The 18,313-nt window shown below is 42.3% G+C and overlaps 1 protein-coding gene across 1 annotated transcript in view; it reads right to left on the bottom strand.

Moving 5' to 3' along the window:
- The window catches only part of LOC143031381 (uncharacterized), a 22,456-nt gene extending 4,143 nt beyond the window's left edge, over positions 1 to 18,313 (bottom strand). Inside the window, exons 1-2 of the mRNA XM_076195119.1 lie at positions 17,872 to 18,313; positions 291 to 457 (exon numbers count right to left, since the gene is read on the bottom strand). Of these exons, the coding sequence (XP_076051234.1) occupies positions 291 to 437 (147 nt within the window). The 5' untranslated portion in view covers positions 438 to 457; positions 17,872 to 18,313. The remainder of the gene's footprint in view (positions 1 to 290; positions 458 to 17,871) is intronic.

Raw genomic sequence — 18,313 nt, 5'->3', positions numbered from 1 at the left:
GAACAGCTAGCAAAGATAGAATGAAAAGCAGAAGTAACTAGGGTGAGCCTAAAGAAGGACTAGAATGATATGGATGGATGGGGTGAACAGAGCTTTGGATGACCCTTCACCCCTGATGTGCTGAGATAAGAGTGGGTGATTAGGTTTTTCAGTGTAGGTATCAGCCCCACCCTTTACAAGAGGGAGAGGGGCACTAGTAGTATTATCTGTTCCCTAAAAAAAAAATTCTCTGTCATACCAGTCTCATACTTAAAACCTTGTATTCATATAAAGATTCAAATACCCCTCACCTCCACTGTTCCTGTTGGCAGAGTGAAAAGACCAGGTTTACAGAATACTTCATTTTCATCCATTTCCTCCTTAACATTTACTTCTTTTATTATTGTACTTTTCTCAATCAGGCCTTCCATGATAGCAGTTTCAGGTGGGGCTTCCATAGTGGCCTGGACTTGAATTCCTGGAGAACAAAGCGGTACTCAGACATGTTTATCTATTCCTTTAAGACATCATCTTAATTATGGATTTAATATATAGTACATATTGATGAGAATGATTAGGAAACTGACAATGTGATGGAGACAAAGCTAAGGACTGCACAGAGGAAAATGGGGAGATCAATGGTGGGAATAACACGGAAAGACCAAAAGAGAGCAAGTTGGGTGACACAACAGACTGGAGTGAAAGATATTGTGGAGTTGGTAAAAAAAATGCCGCAAGATGACAAGTGTGCAATAGGGACACCAGATAGAGGGTGGATAGATGAGATAGAGAATTTTGCAGGAGGGATGTGGCAGAGGTTTGAAGTCATGCACTTCATGGAATGCTACGAAAGGGGCTTTTGTTCAGTAGTGGACTCAGGATGGCTAATTGATTGATGATGATGATATCATTTATCACATTCCCCACAACAATGATCTACAATAAACAGCCACAAATGTTCCTTCCTCAACCCCTTTATTGCACAACATTCATCACTCAACATCATCAAACATTTATGTATATTCTTTGTAAACATTCACCATCAATCCCCAGACACTACTCTCCTCAGATATCTTTGCTGCCCACACTCCAGGGTAACATTCTGCGAGGCATTTTTTCATCTCAGCAAATTTAATTTTTGTAAAGTAGTATCTTCCTTGTCTGTACATTTCCTCTCTTAATTCTGTCTTCCATATTTGCAGCATAAATTAAAAAAACCCAAGATCACTCTCAATGAGCACTAGTAATTCAGTGATTCAATCACCTCAGGTTCCTTTCATAAAATCAATTTAGTCTTCCAAGTTTATTTTCACCTCTATACCATGTTGGCTTTTTCACCCCCTAGGTTATTACATTAGCCATTGTTTTATTCAATATGCTGCCCCTTGATTCTTCACTTTTTATTTTGTCTCCCATTCCTCCCACATTACCTCACCAGAACTAAAATTACTATACATCATATTCTCACTTTTTTCTGTAAGCCTTTTCAGCTCAGGCATGTTATTTATTGATTATCTGTAATCTGTTTCATCCCATTCTTGTTTTTAAGGGGTTGTAGGCCACAGTAATGTCTTTTCTTCCACCTTCTTCCACTTTGATGTTTCTCACTGTTATCATCACACCTCTTATGGTTCCTCTTCTGTCCCTCCTCCATATACCTTCCCTCACCCACGAGAACATCAACATTTCCATTGAGCTTTAGTGTGTGTGTTTACCTAGTTGTATCTTATGGGAAGGGGAGCTATGCTCGTGTTGTCCCGTCTTTACATCTCGCAGTGTCTAGTTTGCTCTTAAATTCATGTGTGATTTCTGCAAACACTATTTTTTTTTTGTCCAGTTTGTTCCAGATGTCTACCACTCTGTGTGGAAAACTTTTTTTTCAGGTCTCTTCTATAACTATACCTTTTGAGCTTTCTTTCATATCCTCTTGTGTTTCTCTTGTTCCAATTTAGTAAGTCCTCTCTATCAAAGACTTCTGTGCCTTTCATGTTTCTGTAGATGGTCAGTAAGTCGCCCCTCTCTCTTCTTTGTTCTTAAGTCAGTAATTTCCACTTAGCCAGTCTCTCTTCATATGACAGGTTTGAAAGTGCCGGGGACATTTTTGTGGTTACTCTCTGTATTCTTCCAATTTTCTTTATAAATTCTTTTTGGTACAGGGTGATCATAGTGTCACAGCATACTCCAGTCTAGGCCATATTAGTGTGAATAACATTTTTGTTAACCATTTCTTCATCTAAATAGGTAAAAGCGACTTTTATTGACCTTAGCAAGTTGTAGGATTCTCCGACAATTTTGTTTATTTGTTTATCAGGGGACAAGTCATTTGCATATGTGTGAGCATGTGTGTATTTACCTCATTGTAGTACAGTATACAGCAAAGGGGCAATGCTCATTGGGTCCCATCTCCTACCCTCCAATCTATCACATACCTAGCTGCCTCAAATTCATATACAGTACTGTACAGTTCCAATTTAATCTATATCCTTGGTTTCCATGACCATATTTAGATTTGAATTCATGTATTGTTCCAACTTGGGCTACATCACCTAAGCTACGCCAAGTATTTATGCATCTACATGGAAAATTGCATTTCTTCACACCCTTTATACATGTAGTCTTCCCTAACTTGTTTTCATGACCTCTTAAAGCCCTCATATCCCTAATCAAAAGGTCTCTTCTGTCAATGCAATTTATCCCCTTTAGTGACCTGAATATTGTAATCATATCACCTATTTCTCTTTAATCTTTCAAAGTTGACAGACTCGGTGCTTTTAGTCTCTCCTCGTATGATTTGTCTGCCAGGCTGGGAACTAGTTTGGTTGTTGCTTTTTGTATTCTCTTGATCTTGCTTATATCCTTCAATCTGTGTGAGAACCATACCACTACTGGATAGATCAGGGTTTCAATGAATATTCTCATCTCCACTCGATCAGAAAAGCCACTTTAATCTTCTGCAGCAGTCCAAATGAATCTCCAACATTTCTGCTGATATGTCTGTCAGATATTAAAGGGTGCTTTTTTATCGACACTTGCAAATCTTTCTCCTCTTTTGCATTTGTAATGGATTCACTTCCTGAGGAATAGTTTAAAGATGGTCTTTTGCAGCTATTGCCCATGTGTGTCTGTATTTTCATCTAATTGTATTTACCTAATTGTAATATACAAGAAAGGATCATGCTTATTGGGTGCCATTTCCTATCTTATTCTCTAATTTTTTAACATACTTGGATTCATATTCATGCATGGTTCCAAATTAATCTATATCCTTGATTTCCAATGATCATATTTAGTTTTGAACTCATGTTTTGTTTGAACTTGGGTTATATCACCTTCTAAGCTTTTCCACTTATTTATGCATCGTTATGGAAAACTGTATTCTTTACATTCTCTAGACATGTATTCTTAATTTATTCCCATGACCTCTTAAGGCCCTCCCATCTTTAATCAGGAGATCTCTTCTGTCAATACAATCTATCCCCTTTAGTGACCTGAACACTAATCATATCACCTCTTTCTCTTTGATCTTTCAAAGTTGGTAGACCCACTGCTTTTGGTCTCTCCTCATATGGTTTATCTGCCAGGCTGGCTGGCTGGGGACCAGTTTGGTTGCTGCCCTTTGTATTCTCCCAGTCTTGCTTATATCCTTCACTTTGTGTGGGGACCATACCACTGACGCATATTCCAGTCTTGGATGTATCAGGGTTCTGATGAATGGTTCTATTATACCTTCATCCATAGTGTGGAACGAACGCCATTTTAATCTTTTGCAGTAGTCCATATGTGTATCCCATAATCCTGCTGACAGACATGTCTGTCAAGTGACAGGCTGTCATTGATCAAGACTCACAAGTCTTTCTCCTCTTTTGGTTTTGTAATGGATTCACTTCCCAAGGAATAGTTTAGGGATGGGCTTTTGCCACTATTGCCCACTTCCAGTATTTTGCATTTCTTTGGTATTGAACTTCATTTCCCATTATTGGCTCTATGCAAAAACAGTCTCTAGATCTTTGTGTTATAGTTTGCTATCCTTTTTTTTTATTCTTCTCATGATTTTTGCATCATCTGCAAACATGTTGGCATAGCTTGTTGTTCCATGTCATTGGCATAGACAAGAAACATAATTGGTGCAAGGGGGGGAATGGGGAATGGGGGGGAATCAAATGAGTAAAAGATGGGTTGGGTGTGCCCTGGCTGTCTACCTTTCTTATAAGGGGTGAAGAGGCCTTTGGTATATAATGATAACACAGGATATGTTAGAAACGCAGGAAGATGTCAATTCCCCCACGGTTTCTCCGGCCGGGCGATTGCCCATGCCGACTTGCCTCAGCTTCTTCATGGGCTTTTTTCTTCGTCTCCAGCGAGAGTTGGCTATTGTGATCAACACCCAGGAAGCGTGCCGCCGTATGCCCATGCACCCAGAGTTCCTTTCCATTAATTACGCTGTTCTTGACCGAGTCTCAGGGAGCAGTCGCTAGCTTGACGACACAAAGTCATTCTAGCGATGACACCCCACGGTTCTCCGACGTCGCCTAGTACCAAAGACTCCTCCCTCCTCCTCTTCAATCCTGCATTCACTGCCCCCATGTCTCACAGCCGTACAGTAAGGCAGGGAGTACACGCAACTTGAAGATTATTCGGGGTCCTGCTCCTTCTATACTCTTAGACGCAGGCGAGGCTCCACAAGTCACGTCCTGTTGTATATTGGTCACCTCCGAGGTCCCTTACGTGTATAACAAATAGGTGACGGCGCCGCGGTCTTCGCCTGCCGAATCGTTGATGCAGACACTGGTGGTGAGTTGCTTATCTTCACGCAGTGTGCGTGAGGCAAGGAAAGTGCCCATCCCTCTCCAGGCCAGCCCACAGCCAACCGATTTCCTTCATCGTGTGCGGCTCGCCCTGGCGGAGCTACCCAATAGTCGTCGGGGTTCGCCTGGGAAGCGTGGAGACCACGCCTGGCCCGTGGCCTTTGACTTCTCCGTGATAGACCTTCGACCACCGAGGCCGTGCTGACGTCATTCTCCTGCATGCTTCAGCCCCACCAGCAACAGCAGTATGTGAGAGATTAGGGTTTGGGTGAAGACCAGTCCCCTTAGGAATCCCCGAGTGGACGGGGAGGCAGGCAGTAGGCCACGCCGAGCACCAAAAGTAACTTACCTTTGTCCAGAGCGCACACCATGGCTCATGGATCCCAACCGATGATCCGTCGTCGTCGTCCACATGGACTGCCTTTTGCCAGCGCTTCTGTCCTTATGGACACTTTCGCGCTGCTGTCGTGCATTACCTTGTATGTTGTTTCAGTCAAATACATATGTTTATAGTTTGGTTAATAGTCCTGCTTTCTGTAGGAACCTGAATCTTGAGACTAGCTTTCGTTTCAAAATAGGCTGTTCAGCAGCAAGCTGATGAACAAGCTGGTCAAAATTCACTGTGGAAAACAGGATGTTTGGGTGGTAGACATATACAAGATCACTTTGGTAACATTTATTCTCAGCGCAGCTGTGCCAAGCTGCTTCAAAATGTCACATGTATCCTTGGTACTGGTACGTATGCCATACACCTAAACACAACACGTCTGGGATGGAGGAATTCTGGCTCCTTGTCAAAGCCGCAGGGGCGGGGGGGCTGCCCAGCAAGCAGCAGCAACAGCAGTGGAGCAATTCTCTTCTACATCGTAACTAAAATCTTTAACTCTTTCGCCGTTTTCGTTATTTTTCCTAAATGCTGACCAGCTATTTCATATAGCCGAGGAATACACCCCTTTTCAGCAAAGGGGTTAATACAACTGTTCCTCTTACAGACTGCCCATAGCTATCAAATGACCTGGACCTAGAGTCTCAACTAGTTATCTCGGCATGCAAACACACTTTGACAAAATTTCTTCAAGACGTGGGGTCACCGATGGGCATCTGCATGTGGTGGTTCTGTAACATGGATGTCGGAAAAGAATCGGCTCCCCACTCCTCGTCTTCAAATCCCACGAACGCCCTGAGCACCTGCACGTACAAGTGCAGGTCTGAGAGGCCAACACTCAAGTCTCCGGATGAAGCCTAAGGTCTATGTCAACCCAAGCTGTTTTTCCTCCACTATTTCCCATACAACTCGTGAGTGCTCCTTTCCCCTCCCTCCCTACAAGCCGGCGATATGGAGGCAGATCTACACGAGTACGATACGAACAACAGTCCAACACTTGTTCATAGAGATCTGCGAGAGTGCCCAAGGACAGTTGCTGACTTCTATTGGGTTGCAGGTTTCCAGTTAGTGAAACTCGAGAAGGCAACATCATTTATCATCATCACCATCATTATTCAAGATCCACACAGCTTCTGACCCAGGGCAGTGGGCGAGATGCAGGAATGACCCGTCATCCAGGAGGAGCCAATATAAGAGGGAGGGAGGGGGGTAAATGGGAGTGGAGTATGTGGAGATGGAATGGGTGGGAGTGGATTTCTATGCCTTTGTTTTTTGGCTACCTCCCTTGTAAATGGGAAAAAGCCTTTGGTATATGCATGTATTATTCAAGATGGTTCCACCCGATTCCATTCAGCTGAAAGGCGGTAGGTCCGAACTGAGAGGGTTGTTGTAACAGTGTCTCCCGATGCTGCCAGCCGCATCTGCTTTCTCCTTCATCACTATCTCTTCCTCCAGATCATGTTCCTCAATCTTGACTTCGATGACTTCATCGTGAGGAGCCAACCCTATTCCCACTACCGATGACGACGACGACGACGACGACGACGACGACGACGACGACGAGGGGAAGGCGGAGGAGGAGGGAGATGTTCCTCCTGCGGCGGGTGAAGGGTCCGCGCCTCCGTGGTCCCACAGCGGCGGCGGCGGCGGCGGACTTCCACCTTCCCTCTTGACTTCGGTCGCCATCATTACGCGCTGCCTCCTGCCGTTGTTCTTGCCGTGTGTGTCTGCGTGTTTCGTCAGGTCGCTAGGCAGGCAGAAGGAGGCTCCACAAAGGGTGCACTTGTGAGGCCGCAGCCCTGCGTGTCGCCGCAGGTGTCGCTCGAGGTGCCTGCGACAGGAGAGAGCCACGCCGCAGTGGGTGCAGCGGTGGGGTCTTTCGCCCGTGTGGCGGCGCAAGTGGACCTTGAGGTTCCCCCTCTGCGCGAAGGCTGCTGGGCAGAAGGAGCAGCGGTGCGGGCGCGCACCTGTGTGCGTGCTCATGTGCGAGCGGAGGTGGCCCGCTTGCGCGAAGGCGGCCGGGCAGAGGCTGCACGTGTGAGGGCGCTCGCCCGTGTGCGTCCGCACGTGGCTCCGGAGGTGGCCCGTCTGGGAGAAGGTGGCGCCACACAGCGAACAACCATAAGATCTTTCCCCCGTGTGGGTCCGAAGGTGTCTGTTCAGCACCCCCTTGAGGGCAAACGCCGATGGGCAGAGCGGGCACTTATGGGGCCGCTCGGTGCTGTGCGTCTGGAGGTGATTGTTGAGGCTGCCCTTTTGGGAAAAGGCCGCCGAGCACAAGGGGCAACGATACGGCTTCTCGCCGGTGTGCGTCCGGATGTGGTTGCTCAAACTGCCTCGCTGGCTGAAACCGGCACCGCAGAGCGAGCACTGGTGAGGGCGACGGCGTTCTTCTACCTTCAGGTCCTCCTCCTCCTCCTCCTCCTCCTCAGCCGCTGAAGGAGGAAGGGCCATGACGTCGATTCTATAAGACCCTCGAGCGAAGGAGCTACTGAGAGGACCTCGACACCGCTACTCCCACCCTTGATGATGCGGCCGCCTTTGCTCACCTGTCTACAGTATGTCCAAAACCACCGTTTCTGCAAAGCAAAGAGAAGGGAGCCATTGCACACACAAAAGAACCCAAAAGGCATGCCACAAAAGGGTGATTGACATAGGGAGCCAATACAAATTACTGAACTGAATTATGGGAAAAAATGAGATGATTATCATAAACACTTTACATCCTACAACACTCAATTAGGTGAGTTAATTCAACTTGGTGAATAAACACACGCGTACACAAATTGCTGCCCAGAGTATTCAGAGGCCCAAGCCACCAAAGTGCTCTGGAGGTATTATTTCAACTTTGAAGACAGAGAGTGATATATAACAAATAAACATCACTTAGTCCCTAGAATTTTGTGTCTGGCTTGTGGTATAGTGTACAGATGGCTGATGGAACAAATATGTAATTTTAAGCAATCTATCACCCCCAGGAGACCTACAGCTCCAAAGCAAAGCATTGAGAAGAATAACAGGATGCATCAAAACCACCCTGATACAACACTTGCGCACAGAAACCAAAATCCTTCCCATAGAACACCACATGAAAATGATAGGTACAAGAGCCTACAGTACTCATTGATCTGATTACATCGCACAATCACATCCTACTAAATACATCAAGAAAACTAATACAGCAGTATGCATCTCAAGCATTTGCAACCTGCACCTGTCCTATAAAACAGAGAGGACTGGGTTGACAGTGTAATTGGTAACTGAAATCAGCCACTGGTTTGGCCAAATGTTAAGTCACTCAGGAGAGAAATATTGTGTTCTTGTTTGAGTGTGGCTTGGGTGGGGCAGTGTGTAAAAGGAAGTGTTCAGTGTCTTCTGCATGATAGTCTCTGTGGCCATGCCTATACTCTATGTTGGCATTATTTCAGTGCTGTTGCATGGTGACCTTAACCCATTCAACTCCGATGACAAGATGTCTTGTCATTTGGTCAAATAAAACAAAAAATCATAATAAAACAACAAAATGTTTGATGATCAAACAGCACCAGAAAAATATGACGTCATCAGTCCTCCTCGAGGAGGACTGATGACGTCATATTTTTCTGGTGCTGTTTGATCATCAAACATTTTGTTGTTTTATTATGATTTTTTGTTTTATTTGACCGAATGACAAGACATCTTGTCATCGGAGTTGAATGGGTTAACCATGCTCTGGAGGTGTAGCTGGGTGTGGTTCTCAGGAGCTGCCTGCAGATTGCAATCGGACATTCTTTGACATTGGTATGAGTATGTGTTAAGCAGTTGTCCTCACATCATCCCACTACCCCTGGGCTCGCATGATGTCCCTTGGGAAGGCTCCTGCATCCCATCTGGCCGCGTAGGGTCAGATAAAGCTTCCTTGAGGTCAGCAGGTGGGAGAACTGAGTCTCGTACCATTCCACAACCCATTGGCTTGCATGAAGTCTCCTGGGAACGCATGTGTAATTCCTAGTTCCATCTAAGGTTCATCCCAGCTCAATGTCCTGGGAACGTCCTGGCATCTTCCCAGGGCGTCGACATTCCTCCCTAGCGGACAGAAATCGCCGAAGATTCAAACCGCCTTGGGGCACCACTTGACTAGCATTGTCGTCACCTCCCTGGCCGCCCCCCCCCCCTCACTGCCTGAGCGAGCCATTACCATTCTTTTGGTGCCAACTTTAAAATAACAACTTCTTCCCATCAATGTTTGCCTTCCATCCAGGCTGCATCCTCACAGTGTGTTTATTTAATTGTTGATTTTCACTGTCAGACCTTTGATATATGGGCTGGTATCAAAACTGAGGCCCAGAATCCCCAGGCTCTCCTCTAATGAAATGGTTTGGTTATTCAACCCCACCAATGGGTGTTTACCTGAGCCATGGCTGTCCACAGTGAGCAATGTTACTAATGATTTCTGGAGTGAGGCCTCCATTCTATTATCTCTAAGCCACTGTTCCAACTTATCTAAGTAAGCAGGGGTGTTCTTTGCTATCATTCTGTAGTTGCTATGATGGGCTATCATCATCAGTTCATGTACATGGGGAAATGCTTTAGTGTTATGCATTGTATCTGATGTTGGGAGATCACTTGCAAAAAGGTTGCATAGCATAGCATAGGTGAAAGTATTGCTCCTTGGAGGGACTCCACTGTGCCATGAAAAGGGCATTATTGGCAAATGCAGATAGATAGATAGATAGACAGATAGATAGACTTTATTTGGCAATAAATCAATGTACATCAAGTGCAAATAATGACAAGAACACATAGTTCGAAATAATAAATGTAAATTGCCGAGGATAACACAAAAAGCATGAACGCTTATTTCCATTGTGGTCCTCATCAGGTAATTTTTCTACATTAAGTCACACGGACAAAAATTAAACTAAACTATTCTACAAGTTTATTAATGACAGGATGAGGTGCATGGAAGGAATCCCTAAATGGAAAGCAGAGAGAAAAGTTTATAAAAAGAAACATTAAAACAAGCTAAAATTATGTACAGAAGTTTCTGATGAATCCTCAAAAGAATTTTTTTTAGTAGCTAACAGAGAAATACTGTACATGTAAAATTTTGTCAGTTTGTATGAAACAAATGTGGAATAAAGGAAGCACACAAACTAATGTAAAATGTACACAAGAAAAAACTCCAGGATCTATTTGTATCCGAAATTAGATACTTAATAAATGCCGAGATTAATTCTGGTTTCCGAATAAAGGGATAGTACCAATTCATAAAGGAGAAAGTAAGGACAAAACCACTCAACTACAGACTAGTATCACTGACTACCATGATTGCTAAATTATGTGAGAAAACAGTCAAAGGGTTAAACATACTGGAGAAAAACAATTTGGCAAAAACACAAACAATTTGGTTTTAGAGATCAAAGACCATTATAAATATCAAATGAACCAAATTTTGACTCAAGAGTGGTTCATGTCCTGCAAAACAGAGAGTAATGAGTTAATTGTGTATATTTGGATTTGGAAAAAACATTTGATAAATTGACTCATCATAGACTTGTAGGGAAACAGGAACATTGGAAGACTTCTAGGCAAAACTGTTTGAATGGATCCTGAACCAATTTGGAAGATGGAAGATCATCTATTATTTTTTTCCTTAAAAGTGGTTGATGTGCTGCAAGACAGAGAGGGTTGGGTGGACTGTGTGTATCTGGATAAAGCATAACAGGGTACCACATAGTAGAATTTAGTGTAAATTGGAATACTGGAGGACTAAATGGTAAATTCCTTACATGGATCAAATATTTCCTGAACAACCAAAGCATGAGAAGAGTAATGAAGAACCAGATGTCATGATGGAAAGTGGTGACCAGCAGAGTTCCACAAGGGTTGGCCACAGCACCTGTAATATTGTGTATATGCATACACAAATGACATGATGGAAGATATGAAAAAAAATGTACATCATGATGACTGACAATTCAGTTTAACATTATGGAACTCCCCCATTAGGAGGCTGGGACAGTGCCCCTCTCAGAGGACTTTGTAGTGCGGAATCTAATGAACCATGCCCTTGGTCCAACTCGCTGGCAGCAAGATTTAAACTGCTTTGAATTTTTCAATTCTTTACACATTTTTCTAAATGATTCATAATCAACATTTGTTACTTATATTCTAGTATTGTTTACATAGTAAGATTTTGCTGAACTTATTCTGGCATATCTTCATTAATGTTCTATTATTCATCCATATTAATTTACCTCATGCTATAATTGTTTAGATTTTTTTTTTCTTGGACCTAACTTTTGTATAAAATGTATTTATTACTATAATTAAGACCTTATACATTTGTGCCCCTTATGTGGTGGGAGTGTACTTGTCTTGGTTTGTAGATTTTGGTATTAACACTACGGCTTGTCTGGGGATAAACCACTCGTCTTGCCACACTGTCATTCATATACACTGTTCCAATCACCAAGTCCTTAACCCACAAACTATGCAATAGGGTTTCGGCAGTCATACCCATGTTGCACAATTATTGGCATAAAAACAAAAACAAAAAAACTTTTAGTTATAAAATGAAAAATTGCACAGAAAAGTAACGGAAAACCAAATATTAGGTAACAATTTGCTTTAGTTAAGGTGTACTGGTGTAACAAAGTTGTGTAATTTGTTACTTGGAGGTAGTGGGCAGTGGTTATGCACTTTGCTGCTAACCGCTGCTGTTTGAATTGTCCCTTTTTTTTTTCATAGGAATAGTTTTTGTGTAAGTTATCTTACATCTTTCACCATGAGAAGTAGAGGGTTACGGGTTGTGAGGAAGTGAGTGACTTGCCTTTTCCACAATGTCTGAGGAGAATTAAGGGAGGTATGGGTGGGTAGGTCTCGTGTGTGTGCTTGTTCACCCTGTGATGCCAAACTTCATTTTAAGACACATGGGGGTGAAATATAGACCACAATGTTTAAAAAAGCCTTCACATCATATAATGTATGTCGCAGTTACACACTGTTATCATATGATGTATGTTGCAGTTTACAGGTAAATGGGGTTCAAAAGTTTACTATATCCTGCACAGAGGTCAAGCTAGTTGAAAAGAATGGGTCAGAAGTAAACATACATACATATACATATACCAAGGCTTTTTTCCCCCTTCCAAGGGAGGTAGCCAGAAAGGGAAAGGCATAAAAACACTCCCACCCATTTCATCCCTAAATACACTCCACACCCCTCCCACCCTTCCTCTCATCTGAGCACCTCCTGGATGACGGGTCATCCCTGCACCCTGCCCACCGCCCTGGGTCAGAAGCAGTGTCGCAAGACACAGTACATCCACAGCAAGGCCGCTTCATTTAATCGGCGACCCCCCCTCTCCGTCCCCCTTTGCATATAAGGAGAGGACGGGGAGAAATCCCTTCGGGCTGCGTCAAAATTTACTCACACATACTACCCCACCCCCACCCCCCCGACCATTCCTCCTCATGCAGTCACAACATCATCCATATACAACCATTCTCCACTCACCTCTGTCTTCCGTCCTCTCCCTTCCTTCCTCAACAGACATTCCCCTCTTCCCCAAAGCCCCCTTCACCCCATCCATCCACCTCATCCTAGGACGTCCCCTCATGTTCACTCCCTCCACATCTGCCTTCCATACCTCTTTTACTAGTCTTTCTTCACTCATTCTTTCCATGTGTCCAAACCATCCTAATATTCTTTCATCAACCCTATCTCCCAAATCCTTTTTCACCCCTGTTCTCCTCCTCACCTCCTCATTTCTCACTCTATCTAGCCTAGTAACCCCCACCATACTTCTCAGACACCTCATCTCAAACACATTCAAACTCCTTCTCTCTTCTTCTCTTATGTTCCACGTTTCTGCCCCATACAGTGCTGTTGGCACAATCACTCCTTCATACAGTCTCCTCTTCGCATCCATTCCCAAATGTCTATTTCTCATTACACTCTTTAAACCACCAAGGCATTTACTCGCTTCTCTCAATCTACATTCTACCTCCACCTTCACTCCACCTTTTCCTGCTACACTTGCACCCAAGTATCTAAAACTATCCACTTCCTCCAGTCGCTCTCCCTTAATGTTCACTTCCAGTCTACTGCCACTTTCACCCCTTGTACATCTCATCACCTTACTTTTACCCACATTTATCTTTAGCTTTCTTCTATCACATACTCTCCCAAACTCTGCCACCAGCTTCCTCAATCCCTCCTCTGACCCTGCCACAAGCGCAGTGTCGTCTGCAAACAACAGCTGGCTCACCTCCCACTTTTCTCCATTTTCTTTAACCATCTCCAATCCCTGACTCATTACCCTAGCATTCACCTCTCGCACCACCCCATCCATGTATAAGTTGAACAGCCAGGGCGACATAACGCATCCTTGACGAAGTCCCACCTTTACTTCAAACCACTCACTCTCTCCATTTCCAATCCTAACACATGCTCTACTACTCACATAAAAACTCTTGACAGCTCCCAAAAGCTTTCCTCCTATCCCATAAATCTGCATAACCTCCCACAGTGCCTTTCTGTCTACCCTATCATAAGCCTTTTCCAGATCCATAAAAGCCCAAAAAACATCCTTCCCCTTTCCTATAGCTTTCTCACATATCTGTCTTACCACAAAGATCTGATCTACACAACCTCTACCTGTCCTAAATCCACACTGTTCCTCACCAATTACTCCTTCTGTTCCTCTCCTAATCCTCTCAATTAAGATTCTCCCATAAGCCTTCCCTACTACACTCAACAGGCTAATCCCTCTGAAATTACTACATTCACACTTGTCCCCTTTTCCCTTGTAAAGAGGAACTATACAGGCACTACTCCAGTCCTCCAGTACTCTACCCTCTCTCCAGCAAACATTAAATAACCTCACCAACCAGTCCACCATCACTGAACCTCCCTTTTTCAGACATTCTGCATGACATCCATCCAGACCAGGTGCCTTACCTGCTTTCATCATCTTTACAACTGCCTTCACCTCATTCTTCCTTATTTCTCCTCCATTCTCCTCACTCATCACTCTCATTTTCTTCGTGGCTGAATATCTGAACATTTACAAGAAGCAGAAGTTGAGTTTTGTATAGCTGTCAGTGTAGTTAGTTACAATGGTAGAGTGTATACTGACAAGCTCATTGACATATCAAGAGTAGTCAGAGTTGACACCATGTGATGATGGAACCTTTATTATATGTACATTTCACTTGTGGAAGCTTTTTCAAGTACACAGATGCAGGATACAACCTCATGCTATTCATACATCTCAGAATGGATTCAGAAATGTATAAATGTTGTACATTTAATAAAGGTTCCACCCTTACCATTCTATTGGCAATTGCCATTTCAAATCGTGTCAAGAGTACTTACATTAGTGTAACAAAAATAAACATAATGATAAGAAAATATATAAATGAATAAATCATATTGGCTCATGAATCAACAAAACTTCTTGGGAATTGTTAGGATGCAGCACACCTACAGTATACTACACAAACACCTACAACAACCTATACCACACAATACATGCACCCAGATCACAAAATGGACTCTTCAAGACAGATTACCAAACTTAATACTCCACTCCCCTTACATCTATATGATAACAAATGCAAAAGTGTATATGTGTATCTGTCCATGACCCTACAATTATTATTATTATCATGTTATTATTATTCATAATTATTTTATCTATATATTTGTTTTTTCGCATCCGATCAAGATATGGACCAAAAGGTCTCCTGTCGGCATGCATGCTATTCCTTTGTAATTCCCACATACTTGGCCCAAGGCCAGCATATTATACTTTTTTTGGAATCAGCTAAACCTCGGTAACCAGGCTGGCTGTGGCCATGGCCACCATGATAGCCATGGGACAACATGGGAGTCCATGGGCACAATGGGGATCCTGTCAAAGTGTAACTGTGTGTCTTTCCATGACTCTATGTTGGCATTGGAAGAAACCTCTTCAAACCACCCCCAATGGCAAAATAGAAAATGTCGTCTATCTTACTGCCTTAGAGTAAATGCCTTATAACATACAATAGTTTGTACCTGAGAATCAACTGTGGTGCCATGCAATACTTTTAAAAATTAAATAAAATGATCACTGCACAACTTAATGCTTTATATTTTTACTTTTCACTGTGCATTTCAAATTATTCAAGGGACAAAGACCTTTAATGCCCTTTGCAGGAGTTTGGTTAAAATTCTGCCCCATAGGGTGACTTTAAAGCTAGTCAGCTCTAAAACAATACCATCACAGAATAAGCTTGGCAAAAATTAAAGTCTACATACTGCAGTCCACAGGCCCCATTATCTTGTTATTAAATGCTGGTGTGAAAGCATACCACAAAATGCTAAGCAATTGCTAATTTCATCTAAAAAATATATATACAAAATAAAATACAAAAGTGACTGTATTGGAAAAGGCATCTCTTAACCACTTTTACATCTCATCATACTTGTCCTCTTAAATCCTTCTAGCTTAACACACTTGAAAATTGCACCACAATTCTTCTCCAGCAAGCAAGTCATCCTCAATACATCCCTCTTATGAAACAGGTCCTTTTCTCAATCTACACTCTTCTCCAACTCAATTTATTCATGCACACAAGTGCTTCATTGACATTTTGACCATGAGCTCTAATAGCATCATTCACTCCATCCATATTTTTCTTCATCTACACTTTGCTCTCACTCCCGGTAACAATAATTCAAGAGTCTTTTGAGGATATTTACTCTCATTCAATTTCATAACATGACTTGATCACCTCATGTTGACCTGCTCTATTTTTTTTTTTTTTTTTTTCCATCAGTCCCCTCTGCAGTCCATTCACAAATTGTCAGTCCTTGTTATATTTCTTAACCATGTACAGAGTCCTTAAACACCGAATTTCTATTGCTTCTTCACAATATTCTTTCTGAATATCTGAATATGGTTGAATACTGTATATGAATATTTTTGTAGGTGAGGCCTCAATGCCCTCACCTGCAACCATAACAATTGACACAATGACTGCTTAATCCACTCCTTTCACCTCTTCTACTGAAATCTTTTCCTCCAAAATAAAGAATAAGCAAATTATATCTCATTGAATGATCTTTTTTCTATACATTCTTTCAATGGAAAAAAAAAAAAAAAAAATTATACACATTGCCATAATAAATGCGGTAAACTGTGGGCAGGATTTCAGCATACGTATGCATTCATTTAGAATTATTTTTTGTCCAGTTATACAGAGAAAATATTTAACCTTTGAGAGCATATAGTTACATCTAGCTGCATTTTGATCAAATTTCCCCCAATTTCTGCTTGCTAATATACTGTATTACTTCCTACCTTGCATGATAGTGGTCTGAATTTAAATTCACTGACTAGTAGTGTCTGCCACTTAGCTTGGCAATCTGGTAAAAATGGGGAAAACTGACACCCTCCATTGCAGTCAAATAAACATGAGTATCAACTGCATCAAAATTGGTAATCGTTGCTAAGATCCCCACATGCTAGTCAGTGTAATCTGGTTGCTGCCATAGAATTTTATTCAGCTATAAGAAACCCACTTTGCGGCTTTTCTTGATTCCCAACCCATTCACAACATTGTACAACTTTAGTCATTGATGTGAGCTGCTGCAGATACTGCTGGCCGATATTATTCAGTTGAGGAAAACCCCCCTCTCTAGCAAAATTATTGAATCTAAAAATTAATATTATATTTTACAATAACACATACAAACTTTCTCTAAGTAATCTAAGGGCTGAGCCTGTGATCACAGCTGGTTACCTGGTGGGTGAAGATCTCCTGCAGAAGAGATCTGGGGCAACTTAGACTGATAACACATCCCCGACCCGGACTATAACGAACAAAGCATCACCTGGTGTATAGGTTCATCCCAAACAGTTACTTAAAACTTGTCAGGTGCAAAAGGGTAGTTAAAAACCCAGTTTCGGCTATGGCATTCGATACCAGGAGACAGCACCTAACCTTTTATTCCAGCCGCTCCTGTCACATAATTTCATTACTCTTTAAGGCACCCTTTTGATAACAAAGACATTAAAAAAAAAAAAAAATACATTATATGACTGCCTTGAACAATGGAAGGGAGGCTTCCTTCAGCTGAATAAAATTGTCTATTGGGGCAGCTACAAGTAATGTACAAGAACCCCCACCCTTCCCTGGTTGAGACATGTTTAACCTTTAATGGTGGCAGGGTTCCCTAAGATAAGTAAAATACCATAGTAGCAGCAGTAGCAGCCAGTTATTATGATACTCTGTTCGAAGAACCTAAGCTTTCTCTCTGGGTGATTCCCTCCATACTGGTTGGCACTTTTTTCTTTTATTCTGGCTGCTCCCAGGCAATTTCATTAATTTTTCTGTCACCTCTTCAATAGTGATACGGTTATCCAGTTTCTCAGCATAAGTTCAGGTGTCTAACGAATTTTCCTACATACTAAAATGATCAACTGACATTTTAGCATAAGTCCATTCTCTTTGTTAGAGGAGGTTAAGAGACTACCCAGGCTAATGCCATTTAATATTGCTTTGCGAAGGGGCAGTCACCACTGTGATGGGATTGAGGATGGCGGCTACTTTCGATTTCATTCATCAGAGCGAATTGTGTATTTCTGTACCTGGTGCAAAAAGCAAGTCCGGCTGGGTGGAACTGAGGTAATACCAAAGGAGGAATGCTTAATGAACTGTACTTACTATTTAAAGATGATCATATGACGTGGCTAGCATGAGTACTCCCGATAGAAGAAACCGCTGATTACGCCGATGTCAGATCCTGAAAATTACGTGTAGATGCTAATTATATATAAATGACGAACAATATTTGCTGTGAGGAATTAATATTGAAGTGTACCTCATTGGTTTCAGAGTTCTATCGTATTTTAAACAGCGTAATGATCAGTCAATGAACAAACTAGCATTTATGATTGTAAGTTTAGTGACGATTTGAATTACTATCGATTTTATTGTTTGTTTTGAGACGCTAGCATTCGAGAGAATAAAATATTTTGAACATGCGCTGTTATTGCCATTCACGTCATCGACTGCCATCTTCACAAAACTGCACAATGTTAAAATGTTTATTTGTCATCTTATTAATTAATATTGGAATCGTGAAATATCCCCCTCTAATACTGCA

The sequence above is a fragment of the Oratosquilla oratoria genome, chromosome 12 (genome assembly GCF_046742065.1).
Source record: "Oratosquilla oratoria isolate Oo_2021 chromosome 12, ASM4674206v1, whole genome shotgun sequence".
NCBI classification, from domain to species: Eukaryota; Metazoa; Arthropoda; class Malacostraca; order Stomatopoda; family Squillidae; genus Oratosquilla; species Oratosquilla oratoria.
This window is presented reverse-complemented; position numbering and strand designations above follow the sequence as displayed.